Source organism: Gymnogyps californianus, chromosome 6 (assembly GCF_018139145.2).
Source record: "Gymnogyps californianus isolate 813 chromosome 6, ASM1813914v2, whole genome shotgun sequence".
NCBI lineage: Eukaryota > Metazoa > Chordata > Aves > Accipitriformes > Cathartidae > Gymnogyps > Gymnogyps californianus.
The window spans coordinates 38,534,698-38,553,733 of record NC_059476.1 but is presented as its reverse complement, the minus strand read 5'-3'; the positions used below and the strand labels follow the sequence as shown (position 1 = coordinate 38,553,733).

Genomic DNA, 19,036 nt, shown 5'->3' with positions numbered 1-19,036 from the left:
CAATCCATCTCCTGCTACCTGAAGAGGAACCACAGGCAAGATGGAGGCCAGACTCTTCTGGGGGTCGCATAGCAAAATCGCAAGACACAAATTGTTTTAACAGAATTCTCATCGGCACAAAAACACCTGGAAAAATTACCATGAGAGCTGTGCAGCACCAGAAAAAGGAAGCCCAAAGAGACAGTCAAACCCAGACAAGGCCTTAAGCAACCTGATGTAGCACATGCTCCGAGTAGGTGGAAGTTGCCAACCCACAGAGGTCCCCTCCAATAAAAACTACCCAATCATTTTCAACAACTGTTTAGGCTTACTGCTGATTAACATTCATAGGGAAAACTTGCAAAATTTGACCTTCTTCCCACTTGAACGCTGACGAAGCCATGATAAGTATCATTTAAAATATCTTACCATCCTTCAAGATGATCAAATTCTCCATTCTAAAAGTTCCTAATGTGAAAACTCCCAACAAGTTTGTGCTCAGACACCTGCACATTGCAAGCAAAATCACCACCCATCTCTGAACACTACTTTTTACCTAACAGGTGTGATGGGTTCATCGTTTCTTTGCCCATCAGAAGATTAGCCCCACCTGAAGGTCCTAACTGGATGCAATTTCAGCTAAGAAGTTGCCTGTGGTAACTTTTAAAAACCACAATACCACTCCACTGATATTTGGATTTATCCCAGTGCCTTTTAAACTTTTAATCACCTGCCTGTACATTTTACTTCAGTTTTCATTCCCTCCTACATTCAAGTGTTCTCATTGCTACCGATATCTCCTAACATCATTCAAATGCTGTGTCCCATGCGCAACAGCCACAGCTTCCATGCTCTGCTTGGCAGAAAAAAAAGAAAAAGGAAACCCAAATTCATGAGCCCATTTTGAAGAGGGAATATCTACATTCCTAAGTTAAATCACCTGAGAAGCAAGAGCATGTACACCTGCAGTAAGCCATCAACACTACCTCTTGCTAACTCAATCCCAGTGGATCACTCATGCAGTTCTTAAACCCTGGACTTCTGCTGGCATTACTTAGTCAGAAACTTGCAAGAAATCCTGCACATATGTATCTTCTAAAGAGCTTAATTTTACCAAGCAGTGCTGAAACAGGCAACTTTGCTACTAATTCTAACAATAGGGAGGACTCCTCATCAGTTCTTGTTAAGATGATTAAATCTGTATGTAAATTTATTTACTCTTTCTATACAACATTAATGTTCAGTATAAGGCAAGCTCATGGAGGGCCTGGATTTTTAGATTTCTACTAATACTTATTCCTGCAGAAACAGCGTTCCTTTGTACTCCTGGTTATGCCTGGATGGTATATACTTTCTTAAGGCCCCACACAGACTGGCATGATCTTATTCCCTTCGGAAAAAACAAGATACATACAACTTCAGGTTATTTAGTTGACTTGAATTTTGTCATGAGAAAAGCAACTTTAAATTTTTATAAAGACTTACCCAAAACATTTGCTAACATTTGTTTAGACTTCTGTCTCTAGGAAAATCCAGATAATCATGCCTACACAATTTTGTTGAAGAGGTGACTGCAGAATTTTTAATATTGACCTATTTGTTAGCTTGAAAACCAAAAATAAAACTGACTTTGTAAACAAGAGGGAGGAATTTATAATTTTAGATCAGATACTGAGGGTTTTGGAACAAAAAATACTAAACAACATGTGTTTACCTGTTTATCAATGGAGGACTTTGTACTTCTGCAAGAGCTATACATGACGCGCATTCAGGAAACATCAAATGCGAGGAAGAAAGAAGGAAAAGAGGCGAAGTTTTTCCTCCCACACGCATAGGCTCACTGGGAAAAAGATTCTTTAGCCAGAGTTACTAGATATATGCTAGAAAAAGCCATTATAGATGAGCAACAGAAGCATTCTCCCAGTTGGTAAACAAGAATTAAAAGGCGACCATTATGTTAGTAAGCCACAGACCCACCGCCTCTGTGGGAACAGACACACAGCTTCAGCCTCAGCAAGCCCCAGTAGAAGAAAAACCAAAACTTTGTTAGCTACATGAATAGTATACAGATACTCATTTAAACTCCTTGTCCTTTCACTAGGAAGTACAACTCCCAAGGTAAGTTACAAGAGAAGGCACCAGCTTTTACTCAAAACTTCACCCAGAACCAATTCCTCCATGGGCAGAAGCATGAGAAAGCAGCCCTACAGCCTACCCCATACAGGGGGCACGGCTAGGGATTTACAGCATGTGCTCAGAGAGCTGTCTGTCTACCTTCTCACACTCAACATGGTCTTAACAGTCAGCTTTCCTTTACTAAAAGTTGGATATAATTCTCTGTTTTACCCTAGCAGATAGGATGTGCATCCAGGTTTTGGCATTTTTTTTAAATAGTTTTTTTAACACCATACCCAGCACACTATCACACACAATCCAAATACCAGATAGAAGTTTGTGTAGCATTACTTTTATTTACTTTATCCAGCTACTTGCATGCTTGAAAAGCTATTTTTGTCCCTTGCCCTGCCAATATAAAAGGCTTATTCTGATCTAAGTACCCACATAACCACCAAGACATCAAGTATTGGTTGTAAAGCTTCCAAATGTTTTCTCCTGAATTATAGATTTTTCATGAAGTTATTACTGAAGTATAAACAAGGACAAGAGGCACTGAAAATATCCTTGCTGTAGTTTTCAAGTTTGTTATGTACTCCCTTTGAGGTCTGGGGAAAGGCAGGAAGAGAAAACAAGGCTTGCAAGGCAAAAAACATTATTTCCCCCAGGCAAGTGTCCTGGTAGTAAATGGTACATTCTTTCTCCACAAAGAATTTCTTACTTCCCCCAGCCTCCAAACATTCATAACACCCCAAGCACTAGCCCAACACTCCCAACATGTAAAGATTAGAGGACTTACAATGCCAGATAATTACAACACAACACATTAAGTAACTTGGAAGGGTAATGCAAGCTGAAGCCCAAAACCCTCTAGGCAGAAATAACACGTATTACTCACCACCACACACTCCATACTGAGGAAAGGGAAAACCGATGCAACACCAAGCGAGGCAGTGGTGTTCTTGCAGCCTTTTTGCTCTGCTCAGCCCATGCCCGCTGCCATCCCCCAGACTCATCAGGGGAGCCAGGGCCCCTTCTACAGCAGCTCCTCATGAGGCTGTTGCACCCAGAGCCCTCCCTCACCCACCTAAGGGGCACTAAGCCCCTCCAACCCCCACAGGGGGAGAGGAGCCCTCTGGGCCAGGTGGGACTCGTTCCTCCAAACTCATCAAGGTCACTCTGCCGTTCTCTACCCAGCTGGTTGTGCTCTGAGCACTGAGCAAAGCTGCTAGAGGGACAGAAAAATCCCCCATTGGGAGAGAAAGACAGACAAGGCGTAACAGAAGGGATTGCATTGCATTCCCCTCCTTGTTATTTGTATTATTTGTTAAAACCAATTCCCTTGATATATTAGCAAAGTTCTTAAGTGGTTTAATCTCTATCCTAACAGTTTCTGGATTTTTGCCATAAAACATTGAAACTTCCTAAGAAAAGGTTTACTAGACACTGCATGGAGAAAATACCCAGTTAAATGCTGCAACGATCGAAGAGGCATACAATTTTGGAAGCAATATAAACTCCATTCCTCGTAGGTGCTGGAAAAGAGGGATAGCTTCCCCAGCTGGTAAGCAGTTCTGCCCTTCAAGCTTCCCGCACTTTTCTGAAGTGGACACACATTGCCTACTTTCTGCAGCAGCAACCACCCTGGCGTAAGTACGTTGCATACAAATCAAGCTCTAACCCTCATGCTACCGCAGCCACAAGTACAGATTTGACACCACAAAGATACTTCCTAAAGCACAACAATGATAATAGTATATTTGAAGGGATGATTATTTTTTATTGCCACGCTGCAGAAGTAGACATGTCATCAGTTCAAGGAAAATCGACTGCTGATACAATCTCTGGAAAATACAGTTGTATATTATCACAGAATGGTTTGGGTTGGAAGGGACCTTAAAGCTCATCTAGTTCCAACCCCCCTGCCATGGGCAGGGACACCTTCCACTAGACCAGGCTGCTCAAAGCCCCATCCAACCTGGCCTTGAACACTTCCAGGGATGGGGCATCCACAGCCTCCTGGGCAACCTGTGCCAGTGGCTCACCACCCTCACAGTGAAGAACTTCTTCCTTACAGCTAATCTAAATCGACCCTCTTTCAGTTTAAAGCCATTACCCCCTGTCCTATCACTACATGCCCTTGTGAAAAGTCCCTCTGGCTTTCTTGTGGGCCCCCTTTAGGTACTGGAAGGCTGCTAGAAGGTCTCCCCGGAGCCTTCTCTTCTCCAGGCTGAACAACCTCAACTCCCTCAGCCTGTCTGCCTAGGAGAGGTGCTCCAGCCCTCTGATCATCTTCGTGGCCCTCCTCTGGACCTGCTCGAGCAGGTCCATGTCCTTCTTCTGTTGGGGGCCCCAGAGCTGAACGCAGGACTCTAGGTGGGGTCTTATGAGAGCGGAGTAGAGGGGGAGAATCCCCTCCCTCGACCTGCTGGTCACGCTTCTTTTGATGCAGCCCAGGATACAGTTGGCTTTCTGGGCTGTGAGTGCACATTGCCGGCTCATGTTGAGCTTCTTGTCAACCAACACCCCCAAGTCCTTCTCCGCAGGGCTGGTCTCAATCCACTCATCACCCAGCCTGTATTTGTGCTTGGGATTGCCCTGATCCATGCGCAGGACCTTGCCCTTGGCCTTGTTGAACTTCATGAGGTTCGCACGGGCCCACCTCTCAAGCCTGTCAAGGTCCCTCTGGATGGCAGCCCTTCCCTCCAGAGTGTTGACGGCACCACACAGCTTGGTGTCGTCGGCAAGCTTGCTGAGGGTGCACTCAATCCCACTGTCTTAGGTACTATACATCTATGTCTAGTAAACTTAACGCTAATTACATTTTTTCGTGTAGTGGTGTTAAATAATGATCCATTTCTGCTTATCCCTGGCAAGCCACAAGAGCTGCATAAAGAAACCCCATACCAAAGCAGCCTGGTGTCGGTCTGTTTGCACGCTCCCGTAGTCAGGGATGCTCAACGACACCAGTCTGATTTATGATAAACTTCCTTCTTTACAGCTCACACTTGCAACACGAACTACTCCACAATCCCAAAGGCAGTTTTAAAATCGGAGCAAATAGTCAGTTTAACATCATAGGTCAAATATCCTTCAAGAGGTCCAAGAAGCATGTCATTTACTTCAGTAATGACTCAAAGGTCACTATTCAAAGGGCAGAGATTCTTAGAAACCAAATATTTACTTACAGAAAACCTGAGAGAATCCCCACAGCTGCCTCAGCCTTCTCTGAAAAGCTCTTTTGCATCCAGACAAGGAAGGATTCATAAAGGTAAATCATCTGCCTGCACAGGAACTGCAGAAATTCCTTCCTCCGAGGCCCCTTTGCCAGCAGTGACTACCAAGCCAGTGTGAAAAAAGTTACATCAGCCTCTCCCGGGCAGGGTCACCCTGCAGCTCCTGCCTCTTAACTCACACTTACTCGTCCTGACAACCTGGAGAACAGCCAGTTGGTCATTCTGCACGCTTTTGCTAACAGAGGAATACGCAAACGCCAGTTTTTGCTCATGAAAAGCAGATATGAATGCCTTCACACGTCTAACTCAGAAGGGAGATCAGAGTGGTCCTCCAACCCAAACGTTAACTTTTCCCACAGTAAACAGATACAACTCAGAGCGTACTAACCACAAATGTAACCACAAAATTGGTGAGGTTGTGTACAGTCCAACATTTCCAGCTTCATGAGGGATGCCTTGCAAAACAGTTCTTTGCCAAAAAATGCCTTCAAAGAAACCGAGAGAAGGCAAAAAAATTCATGATGGCCCTAAAACTCAAAAAATACAAGTAATTTTCCACTTGCTTGACAGTGGAATCAGCCAAATGTAAAGAAACTTGCACCTAAAATTCCCACTGTACCAGTAGAGATGGGGCATTTGATCTAATCTGAATTTATAAAACAAGAAAGCCAGAAATATTTGATGCTGAACCTCTGCTCAGTTCAGTGCAAGCGATTTGTTAGCAATACTGATGGCATATCCATTTAAATCTGTATCACAGCAGTCTGCCAGATTACTGTTTTACTGACAGTAATTCCATGATTTTTTTCTAAACTACGATAATCTTAACATAAGTACAGTAAGATGTTTGGAAGCACGTATCTTCAACTCTGTATTCCAAAAATCAGTTTCAACAAATTCTGAATGAAAACCGCTGCCAGAAGTTTTAGGCTCCCCAAAAACCTCCTAGTAGTGCTTTAAGAATTAGAGTAGAAGTAACAATTCTTTCCTAAAATTATCATCAGCGAAAGGTCTGAACAAGACGAGTCAACCAACAATGCTCTAAAACATAGCTGTTAAAGGTTTGGATTTTTTTTTTTTTTTTTTTGCTATTTCACATGCATTCTTTTACAGCTTTTTGCTAGTTATTAATCAAAAATTAATTTATAGAAATGTAAGACTGGTAGTAACCAGCAGGCAAAGACAGATTATGGCTTCTACTGGATTAAGTGGACATTTTACACCGCTATGTACTCTGTTTGGGTGTTTTAGAAACTATACTTGGTAGAAGACAGAGGAAAAGGGAGAGGACAGGGAGAGGTGCAAGTAAGACATATTTATCATTAGAGGCTCTGGAGCATCAAGTCAGCACATTATATAAAATTAATCTTGCCAGCTACTGGTACTTAGCTTTTTCAGCAAGGAAGGCATTAGTCACAGTCAGTAGCTCTACAGAGAGGCACAGAATCTCAGAAACACCAGAACAAGCGCTAGAAAGAAAGAAGGACTGCTGTACAAGGTGAGATTCTACCTCGTTAGATACGCACCCGTTTGAAGATACAATAGAGGGCACACCAGTAACGGCAGCAGTAAGGGTACTTCCAGTATCACAGGGGCTGGAAGGAGCTCTTAGCAATCAAAAGAAATGGTGCTCAGTCGACTAAATAGGTCACAAGGAGCGTTCAGGGGCTTGTTTCAGAGGTCCAAAGGCAATTTTCATTTAAGTAGCAGCTTAACAGGAAAAAAAAACCAAACCACATTTGCAATAGTTAATTTTGTTCCACAGGATCCAGAGAGATTCCTCGTCTCATGACAGATGAAGCAAGGACTGCTACTCCAAAGGGAGGAGGTCCTGTACTCCAAAAAAAGCACCAGACACTAGATTATAACTACAAAAACTAATGCTAACTTTCATACAGTCTACACTGCAATGTAAAGGTGTTTCTGATAAAACCTCTTGCCCTAGCAGCAGTATTTACAGCTGAGGAACTCGCGATGTTTCCTATGCAACCAATAACAAAAAAGAAACAAGCAGCTTTAGTAGGAAAGGAAAGTCACATGTTTTATTCAACTTTATTATTCTAAATTCTACCTGAATATTACTTAAAAGCTGTTCTATAAAGCAAGTATTTTTATGAACAACAGCTAAAGCTGACAGAAAAGCAGATCATTTGTGCTGTCACTCCAGTCACAGGAGGGCATCACGAAGGCATACCTTCCCGTCTCCTCTCTTCAGGACACAAGGGTTAATATACTATGTTCAACCTTTGAGCTTCGTAGCTCAATCCTAATTACTGTGGAGAGGGAAAAATAATTAATGGCTGATCAGAGCTGTGGGTAGAAAGGAAGCAAGTGTCTAGTCAGAGACTGGTTGTTTTTCTCCTGTCAGATTATTTACCTGCAAAAGCCACATCACAATTAAGTCCACAAACAGCAATTACAACTGTTAAAAGTTAAGACTTCTTATGTTGGGTCATGCGTAAGGTTGTGCTCCTTCCGACTCTTTTTCAAAGGTGCAACTAATAGCCCCACAATAAATTGGTAGTCTTATTCTCACAGCAAGGATGAGGAAAAAACCCTATTGCTAGATAAAAGCCTTAGCACAGAGGGGAAAAAAAAGCATTTATTATGAGTACACTGTTAAGCAAGAGGGAAAAAGTAACATTGCAGCAACAGCACTAGCAAGACCAAGTGGTGAGTAAGAACAGCATCTTTGCACCAAAGTTAGCAGAATATAAATCAGGAATATAAAAGAAGTCACTGAAGTGCTTTGATGTGCCATCAAATTCCTGTACTTAGAATAATAATGATAGATGGCAAAGCAGAATACAACAGATGACAATAGTTCAACTGCACCCTATTCTTCATCTACTTTTTTCCTCCCCATTATTTTTGATTTTCTGCCTGGAACTCTCCTTTCCCTCTAGCTTGGAAAACGACTAGCTTCCCAGTGAGTCAGTGAGATTTATTTATACGGATCAGCAAGTTATCAAGTTGACTTTCAATACTGCTCAACTTGAACTTCATTAACTGATTTCAAAAAGATGAAGTTCTTATACTTACAAAGTCCTTTCAACGTGTAAATTTTTCAGTTCTGCAATGAATTATGTAGATATTTTTCATAGTGAGAGTTGGAAGGATTTTACATCAGTACTATACAACAAATGAAGATTTCTCTACCAAGAAGTCGCATAGATTTCCAGTGCTTATCTCATGTTTATGTACCAGCTCTTCATTCATCTCAGGCTACAGTAGAAGTTGAGGGACTCGGCAAAATACCATTGCAGGAGGAGAGAAGATACAGTAACAACAACAAAATACATCTTTTCTTCGATTTTGACTAGTTATATTTCTTCAGATAACAGACAAGCTAGAGGTAGATTCGTTACAAGCTTCAGGCTGGAAAGCTTGCAGAGACTGCTAATGAGGATGGGAAAAGCCTCACATAACTCATGATTACCATGACTGACAATTAATATTAAGGTGCAAGCTTCATCCCAGCGCAGACATAAAGCCAGAGCTGGAGAGCTGCAGCTGTAAACACAACTCATAAAATGCAAATTCTAATCGCTTTAGATTAAACAAGTTTCATGCGTATTACTTCCAGTGCTGGTAAGCCAAGCCGGTCACTTAAGCAGGTAAGTATAACTGTCTTCAAATGAAGTGTTTCAGAGAATGCTTTTTCCAAGGCAAATCGTGGCCAAAGTAATTCATTTAGAAATGTTTTAAACTACCTCGTGCTTACAAATGGAGAAAAAGGGAAATGCTTTTGAGAACTAAATTAGCCTAACCTAAAAACAAGATTCATGGGATACTAGTTAGCATTATAAAAACTGAAAGCGCCCTAAACTTGGAAAGTATGACAATAAAAGGTTGAAAGCTTTATATTTTTTTTGCTTTGTTTTCTTTAGAAAAGCTTGAAGGAAGCAGAGTAACAGAGCCCGAGTGCGTTAAAAAATTACCAGAAAACAATCAGAGGGGTTTTTTTTGTGTGTGTTCAGTGGAAAAGAGGTAAGGGCTTACCTTACTTTTTAGCCAAGGCAATTCAGCAATAATAGACTTGAGTACTGATACACATCCCTAGCGAAGCGCGGGTTTCCTCGGCCAGCTCACTCAAACACCCATATAGTAGGGTCTCCATGTGCTCTAGGGTGTCTTGCTACGATAGCAATTCATCTTTCTTCATGCACCTGCAAGCCATGTATTTCCACATTCCCAAGATTGTAAGAAAGCTTGCAAGTGTTTATGAGTCAGAATCCTGCTTGAAGCATCATCAGCTCTAACTTGTGGCTAGAAAGATCACATCCTGAAGGAGGCAAAGAGAGCTCTGTACTGCTATCAAACCCATATACTAACTAGTTCAGATACACAGTGAACATGGAAGATACATGTATGATTTGCTTGTCACATGGCAATGCGGATTCCATCTAGTGTAGAAATCCACACAAATTATGTAAATACTGCTCTGAAAAGTACCATGCTACTTTGACATTGGAATTCCAAAACCTCTATGTAATTCCAAAAACATACCTCTATGGTGCACTCTATTATACAAAATGTCAGGCTAATCATAGCAATTCAGCTTTCTGAGTGTTGCCAAATCTCCTAAATGGAAGTAAAAACGTGGATAAAATGTTTAGGATGAGTCAATTACACACCTACCTTTCTTTGAAGGACAAACTAAGAAATTAATTACGTCTGACTGACCACAAAGACAAACAATTCCTTAGGAGAAAAGAATGCTAGTTTTAAATCCTGAAAGCAATGCTGTTCTATGCTTAGGTGTTCTTGTCTATTCCTCTCCTCTTCACTGATACTTGAATAATTCAGGGGACACCCAGTTCCTAACATTAAGGAGTAAGACTGTATCAAACTGGAGTCTGATTATTTTTCAGCCCAAGACAAAAAAAGCCGAATCTCTTGTCTGAGCCACAAAGAGCAGTTTTTACTTCCATGCTTGCCCAAGAAGCAGGTCATGAAAACAGCAGCTCCACCAAATTCATTCTCCTAGATCCAAAGCCCTGGGTGCTCCACTCAAACTGGAGCTGTGTGTTACCAGCATGCTTGGGACAGGAGAGAGAAGGATGTCCTGAAACAGAGATAATGTGTGTATCATTGACTGCAAAAGGAAGAAAGCATGATGTTATAATTACAAGCAGACATTCAGCACAAGAAAAGGAGCTGCTATGTACAGAAAAACTGAATGGTGTGCAGGAACAGTCAACAGAAACAACCCACCTTTGGAGAAAGATAAAAACAACATCTGTTCAAAATGCTATTTACAAAACAATTCATTTCACAAGTGCCTGTGTGGTATTAATGCTTTTCTCAAAATCCTTACTTACAGCATTCTTGCCAACTCAAAAGACTGTATTTGCATAGTCTCATATCCTGCCCTACTCAATCCAGCTAAATAATGAAGAGGAGTACTTTGTGAAACTGTTTGTTTAAAATTACTCTCTTGAGCATTAAATGCCAAAAGGAAATATGGAAATGGTCACTCCTACACACAAGAGTGACTAGCTGATTCAAAATTGTGATTTATTTTTAATGAGTGCGTGTGCAAATCTGAGTCATGTTCTTTATCTTTGGACAAAATAATTCTTAAGATGAAATTAATCTTAGACACCATCACTCTATTCAACTTTGTGGTCAGAGAAATCCGTGGCTTTTTGGCTTCAAACCAAAGCTCTGTTTTGGACCATCAGCTTCTTGGTACTTAGCAGCTGGACTCGCATCACCCCGCCAAGCAACCAGGAATGGATGTTTCAACACGTGTAAGAGTTTCTCCCTTCAACACCTATTTTCCAGGTGTCAAAAAAAAAACTCCAAACAAAACAAAACCACAAAACAGGTCTGCAGTGAGACTAACTGGAAATGTTTCAAAAGCTCTCTCCGTTTAGAGCCTCGCCTCATCTGTCTGGCCAGTAAATTCTGTGGACAACATGGCATTGTAACACACTTTTGAAGAGCACAAGAAGTTCTAGCAACAACCCTTCTAAATGATAAAAAAAAGCTCTATTAATGAAAAAGCTTTTCAGGAAAAAATTGCTGCCTCAAAGCAGCAAAGCTACCTCAGATTAACCAACCTGATGTTTTGCAACGGGCAGGCTGCAAGTAAGCCAGTACGTTCAATCTCATGTGATGCTGCAGCCAAAATGGAGTCTGGATATTCACGTAACACTTACTCCTACTGCCTTCGCTTGCCTGGAAATAGGCTCAAACAACGTGCCCTCTGCTTCCTCAGTCCTTCTACATGATGCATGGCACTAACCATAGCCTGAATGAAAGCCAAATAGCACTCAGTCATAAGTTTTCCAGGCAGTTCATAAAGCACAAGAGTGGCTTATCTGGAACTTGCAACAGGAAGGGAAAATTCTTTAATATATTCCTTTAATTCAGAAGGGAGTATTTGGAGCTTGCTTCATTACTAGCAATATACATTGCTTGTAATACGACTCTTCTTTCTTAAGATAGAGACTAGATTTGGTTCTCGTGAACCCCTTACACCCAAGTCCAAGTGAAGAATCCGACTCTCCTCTTAAATAGAATATCCCCAAACTCAGAGGAAACCATACAGTGCTGCACTAGTGTAATTATCAAGTCTACTAAATATTTAGACAATGGAATTTCTGTTATCACTACCTTAGAAGCGAGTCCCTTGATAACGGGAATAGCCTTGCAGCAAGCATCAGTCTCCCTTGGGAGCTCTTTATGCAGCAGATGCTGTTATGCATCACAAACATGCCACGATCTATCATTCAACAAAACGTTCAACTCCCCCCTTTCCCCTCTGCAGGAAACCAAGAGGATTTCCCAAGTCACATGATAAATTAGAGCATTTTCATTCCAAAAAAGGAACCGCATTTTTTCCCCCTGGGAAATCTCTGCACTTTTTCAGTTCACTGTTACTGCAGGGAGAAACTACTTTCTCTGCCAGCCTTCCCTCCCATCTATCCCCCACAGAAGAATCTCTGCGATGTTTCAGACAGGTTCCCAATTAATTTAAATGACTTTAAAAAGGTTACTGCTGCATTGCATATTGACTGTGTCTGAGTTCTGTCTAGAACTAGAAAACACGAATTGGACATGGTATATCAATTTGTTCTCAGCGGTAAGCATTATGTACATAATGACAATAGAGTAATCATATAGGAAAAGTTCTATACAAAAATCATCATCCAGACCCCAGCTTTTGCCTTCTAACATGCAACTTGAAAAATTCCTGCGTCAGTCTTGTGCTATCTTGGACAGCCCACTTTCTCTTAAAATCTTCGTTTGTCAGAGTAGTATTTAAAATTGACACTATGGGAGTTACTTTGCCAGGCAGAAAAATCGCTATCACTTAAGTCCAACCATCTGGGTAAATTATGAGGATGTATTTTTTAAAAATGGTTTAAGTGGAGAGAATAACTCTATTTCCTTTTACAATAATCTGTGTCAACTAATTTCTTTAGTTTCGAGACATACCTTAGAGTCCACTATTCTGATTAAATTTCACAACCTGCATTCTGGCTGATGAACATCCATTTGCTATTCATTCTACAGATTTCAGCTGCAAATCAAAAAGAACGCAGCATCATTAGAAGTCATTTTTGGCAGAAGAAAACAAGGGCTTAAGACAGTTATCATTCTGCCTTAATGAGGGGGTCTACAGTACTTAAGTCAAGTGACAGGTAGGCGCACAGATGAAGGAAACCACGTAGAGGAGAACAGCAGCTGACAAGGAATAAACAGTCACAGCTCAGCAGATACCGCCAATTCACGTTTCAGCTGACAGTGAGCAAGCCCATATGTCAAGGGAGTACCTCCTGCTCATCGGAAGCTATGCCTTTTACAAATCATTGACAAAGCCATGAATTTACAAGGACCATATGTCGGGTTCTAACTGAACGGTTCTTTACGTCGTTCTTCCAGCCACTTCCAAAACATACTAGTCTCAAATGCGGAAATAAGCCATCTCCATTACTACATTTAGGGAACGCATTTTTCCTTAGCAGTTCCAAGGTACAGTAATAATTGACATGAGCTCATCCAAATAAACTCACTATGCAGCTTAAGGAAACATGACATTCTTCATAACAAAATAAAACAAGGAAAGCTTTGCCTAGCTCGGTGCTTTTCAAGGTAATACAGTGATGCAGAACAGGGAAAACATGGAGTAACTTCGGACTCTTTTCCAGCAACTGACCTAGAAAATTGGAGGATGAGCTGGAAACTCCCCTCACAATCTGGAAGGAAAGGATGCTGTTTGCCAGCCACCGACCCTACGGTCACTTCATTCATGAACCGCTCGGTGAACTTCCCCACCTGAAATTGCATGCACATTGATCCAAGAAATCCAGTTATTTTGCATTCCTCCTTCCAACCCATGTATATCAACTAAGATAAACCCAGTAGCAAAGGTGTCCTCACCTAACTCCACACTCGGATGCTCTGCAGTGAGAACCTCTGTGCAGTACCCATCTGACAGAGTGCTCAGGTGTCCCCAGCTCCTGCACACACACACAGAGGAATAGATGCTGCTCCGAGGTACATTGCAAGGCCAAGGCTTACCACTTTTATCTGGCAACCATTCTCCCTCGCCCTGTTTCTACCACCTCACACCACTTTGAGTCTACGTAAACTTTGGATAACAGAAGGAGCAGCAAGCTACATACACGTCTTGGGACCTGTGTGACAAAAACAATCGAAATTGTTACCATAGCATTATTCCAAAATCCTCTCAAAACAGCAATACGTTCCACAAAGCTTTTCTTAAACCCTACAAAACTTCCTAGGCTACGACCTCAGAGTGAACTATTTTATTCCCAGCAGGCTGCAGGACAGAACGCAAGACTGACAATCACCCAGAGGGGTTTTTTATGGTGGTCACCCCCGGTAGATCCTTCCTAAGTTATATATCCAAGTGAAATTCGAGTTTTAATTATTCCAATAAGCAGTTTCAGAGATTTGAGAGTTTCCTCACTGCACGGCAGTCCTCTCCTCCTGGGGGAGCCAACAAAAGCGAATCGCTGAAGCAAGCTTATTCGCCGTGTTTTTTCCCTATCTGCTTATGCAAGTTGTTCTACATTTCCTAATTCCTTAAGAGCTGCCAAGAATGCAGAAAAAGACAGCAGACATGCTTCGTATTTTACATGAGACACGAGCGATACCCCATAGGCTTGCCCTACTGGAAAATAATTCCACATCACATTTAAGTGCTGCATATTTTCATCTTCATTAAAATGACATCTCATTTTGATGACCAACTGAGACCTTAATAACAGGAAGAAAACCCTTTGCCAAAACTTTAATAAAGGGACAAGTCATTTTCTTTTCATCATTAAATACTCAAGGACAAAACAGTCCTTAAAGCCAGATCGCTGTAGTTTGCCCTCAAAAAGCAAGTGCCGAAATATGATGAAAACCACATCAGCAATATCACAGGTGGTCTCTCACCCAGAGAGCACTTCAGAGATTAGAAGTATTCCTCCATGGCGAGCAGAGAGCACACAGTTTCATCTAGCAAAATTTGTCAAGGACAGTTTCTCATCCCACACAGAGGCCATGGGAGCAGAAAGCAGCAGTTGGGATCTCAGGAAGAGTGACCAGCAGCTGACACTGCAATAAGTAAATAAGGAAATTAAAAAAAAAAAAAAACACAACCAAACAAAAAAACCCCACCAACAAAAATAAAGCCACCCAAAATCTAAAACCGTTTCTACATTTCCATGGACCTACAAATAGGAGAATAATTTAAATGACAGATTTGTGTCATCTCAATGCTATCTTATAGAACGGCAAACAAGTGACTCACAGGACAAATCTGAAATGAAGTCATAAAAGTTACCTTTTACCCTCAAGATTGGGTGGGACCTAACGTCACAGAAAGTTTCATCTTTAAGATTAGTCTAAAAACTGCTTTAGAAAATTAACAACAACAACAATAATAAATTTTTTTCTTCTCTTTTTCAGGCTTGACTCTGGTAAGGAGAGCTATACCCATCCTGTCTGAGCACAGCTGAGAAACACTCCCCGGATGGAAAAAGAACTGTCCTGAAATTTTTATATTAATGACTTGATCAACCTTACCAACTTCCTTTCCCATCACAGATCCTACATACAAAGTCTTGATTATTCCCACAGGCTGAGTTATAAATAAAAAAAAGGTAGTATCATCAGATAATTGTCAAAAAAACCCCCCAACATCTACTCCTTTCTGTATAGCACTCCTCTTTCACACAGAGAGAGGCCACACAGAGAAGGGTGTTCTCTGGACACTACCAAGTAAAGCTTTTTTTCTATTCACTGAGCAAACGGGCACATCAAAAGCTACGAAATGCCTTTTTTTTTTTTTTTTAATTCAGCCTCCCTTCAAAACCTATTTTGCTCTGTAAGAACGAATATGATCAATAGAATGTTTTAGCCACTTTCATACACCAAAAAATACTTGCTGGTCATCCCCCTCTAAGTTTTTGTTCGTGCAAAAAAAAATCCTAACACAATCTCACAAAAAAGCTAAAAAGCACAAAATTTTCAACTTAGTACTGGTATTCCATTGCTCTATAATTAGCTAAGGGCAGATTCCCTCTGCTCATTTGAAGTAAAAACGTTCAAAAAGTTTTCTTTCCTCCTGAACCTTTCAAAATAGCATTGAGCCGTAGCCTTCCTTGTGGCAGTAAATCCGGTATGAGGCGGCAGACCTTGCTTTGCCTTGCATTTTAATCAATTTAGCCAGCACTGGAGTGGGCAAGTGTCAATGACAGCTACAAGAAACCATTACGTTTTCACCGCCCTCTGCCAGGGCGAGGCGAGTGAGGAGTCAGCGGGACAGCAAGCGCACGCGTGTGGGAAGGAGGTGAGGGAAGAAGCAGGAGAAAAACAAGTTTGGTGGAGAGACCCATCTTTACGGTCAAATCAACTCTTCCTAGGGCTCCCTCAGCGTTATAAATGTTCTGCTGGGTTGGTATTTGCTTATATTGCAGTTCAAGCCACATCCCATCTTGACTTCCAAAGTGACACCAGATGCATCTCTTCCTGGTGTGCAGCATGCATGTCACTGCTGCTGTGGATGTCCCAGCATAGGAAACATTGGAGGTCAGGGTAGACAAGTGCAGTCCAAGATCCGGCAAGAATAATTGTTTCATGCCCCTTCAAACCACTGGACAGCCACCAGTTCTTTGGCTTTTTAATCATTCATTTGAAAATTACAACCAGCAGTATGCAAGGTCAGGTAAACAGAAGTTCAGTTAATTAAAGCAGTCCGCCAGTTTCCATCCTCAGCAAAAACACAGACGCCACACCAAAATATTCTTCCAAGTCTCACCATCCTCGCAGCCAGTCACTGCCGCTACGTGAGTTTTGTGAGCCCCAAGCTTCACCTGTTAAATAAATTTGTTTCAAGAGATGGGCAACAGTAGGGCAATAAACTGTTGCTTGTGACAGCAAAGGGCTTGAGCGGGTTACGGGGGCCCACCAGGGAAATTACCACCACACTACTGAGCAACAGCTTATCTGGAAGTTAATGCTGCAACAGTTTCAGCCATAGCATAGAAAAAAAGCCACCAAATACACGTCGTATCTATGCCCAATAAAGGGCAGCTTCAGCATGATGTCCACTGCATCCTCCTCCTGAGGTTTCTCACATCCCAGGGCACCTTTCCTCAGCACAGAGTCCTCTTGTCTTTGTGGGATACACTCTCTACTGCATCCTTAATACAGGGCTACCTGCACCAAAATCCTACCCGGCTTGGAGGACCAATTGACACAGGTAACTTGAAATTTGGCCGCAGTTCAGTTAGGTTCCGTTTTTCCTTCTTAGGCTTAGAAGAAGTCACTAGGAGTCGTTATTCCTGATCTATCCAGAAATGCCAGGATTAACTACCATAGGAACACCACATACAGCCGAGCCCTTGATTTTCTACACGTATTTTTTCCAGATCTGAACCAGCTGATTACATTCTGATCCAACATAACTCAACCACTGGTTACACGCACTAAGAAATGCAATAACAAGAGACTCTAATCTTTGCAGGAAGAAAGCCGTGAAGATTAGGCATTCAACATGCAAAAGCAGAACATTTTATTTAAGTCCTTTGTCTATCACCGCGTATTTGAAAAATGTTTATAGCTTACTTTGTGAACCTTTTTCACAAAGGACTGCTTCCCAGCCCCACTGCATCTCAGCAGTGTGGAGCTCTCACCTTTGGCAGCTTACCCTCAACACCCACAGCACCCGGAACAAGTAGGAGTCAAAGAAAGGGCTTCCCTTGCTTCGTAAAGAAGTTTCCTCTGAGGAACATCCACTTTAATTCCCTCTCCACGCTCCTCTGAGGGCAAGCTGTCTAACAGGAAAATAGCAGCAATTTTTGTATTAAGCACTAGAAATTACTGCAGGACGAAGGCCTTAATTAATAGGTAGTATCGCGATTTATGGCTGCTGTGCTTCCCACCAGTTGATAACCTAGCAACCACCGCTAGACTGAGAAGTGCCACCTAATCACCCACCAAGGGCTCGATCCCCATCCCACTGCTTAAAAAGTCAGTGCGTAGGGTTGTGCATTCATACCCCCACAGCACACCTTGTAACAGTCCCTGCTGACCAGCACCAGCCAGGCTTCTCCCCACCACCCCTACTGCTTCTCCATCCTTTGCCATTTCTTGCACGTAGCTGGCGTATAGGAAAAGAAACCACACACAATGCTTTTATTCCACCTCATCTTGCTTGCTGATACCGACTTTTGCCATTTCTGGTCTTCCTATCAGCAGAAGTTACCTTGACCCAATTAACCAAACTGCCTCTCTCACCTCCCGCCTTCACACGCAACCTCCCAGCAGTGCATCAGATCTCCACAGTTCCCTCCCAACGAGGAAGCACATCAAGCATCAGTTTAAAACAAACACCAGTACTATTGATGTTTCGTTCTACAAACTATTCAGCCATACTCATCTCCAAAGCTGTAGCCATCTACTCATTCCCCCTGACATTACAACCCCCGCAGCCTACGTTTCTCCAAACATGCTTGCTAACTCTCTCCCCTCTCTTCCTCTACAAGGCTTCTTCCACTCTCACATACGTGTAACGGACTGGAAGAGTGGAAAGAGATGCAACCTCTGATACTTCTGCTATAAGTCCACTTACTCAGCTCTGCCATATTCTTCCAACACTAAGGATGCTCCAGCCCCACTTTCTACATGGTTATGCCAACTGGCTCTCTCCTTACCCTGCACAGTCATCCTGCGAGGCACAACATCATCACTTTCAGAGGGGAAATTGACAAGTAGCAGGAAACACTTCCTCCTGCCTGCTTCTTCCTATTCTGAGATCAATAAGTGAATTTCTCATTCAAATTTTCTGCATCCTCTTCCCAAGATCTCTCACACCCTGTGATACTGTTCAGCTAGGACAGAACGTGAAGACTCGCTGTCTCCTCCATAACCCCACATCTACATGCTGAGCCTGCTGATCTTTCCCAACTCTCTCAGCTTTCAAAACTCTTAAGTAAGCTGTGAATGCTTCATTCAAGCCCTACGTCTCCCATATTACTGTATTCCCATCTGACCCTTCATAAACCAAGTATTTATTCAAGAGTTTGGACCTCCTTGCCCTCCCTACTGTTTGATGTTATCACAGCCTCATTCTTTACACTTTACCCATCTGGAGGGGGGTTTTTGTTTGTTTTAAAGTACTGTCCTCTCGCAGTAGTCTGGTCAATTGGTCCAGCCTCTTCCAGTATATTTTATAT

The 19,036-nt window shown here is 42.0% G+C and overlaps 1 protein-coding gene across 3 annotated transcripts in view; it reads right to left on the bottom strand.

Moving 5' to 3' along the window:
* Positions 1-19,036, bottom strand: part of MCU (mitochondrial calcium uniporter) — a 96,663-nt gene that overhangs the window by 74,746 nt on the left and 2,881 nt on the right. For 2 of the 3 annotated variants that reach the window (XM_050898923.1, XM_050898922.1), the window contains exon 1: positions 2,993-3,145. The exons of the other annotated variant lie outside the window; for it this stretch is intronic. In XM_050898923.1, the coding sequence (XP_050754880.1) occupies positions 2,993-3,007 (15 nt within the window). In that variant the 5' untranslated portion in view covers positions 3,008-3,145. Of the gene's footprint in view, positions 1-2,992; positions 3,146-19,036 lie in introns of those variants that run through there. 3 annotated transcript variants of the gene reach the window in all.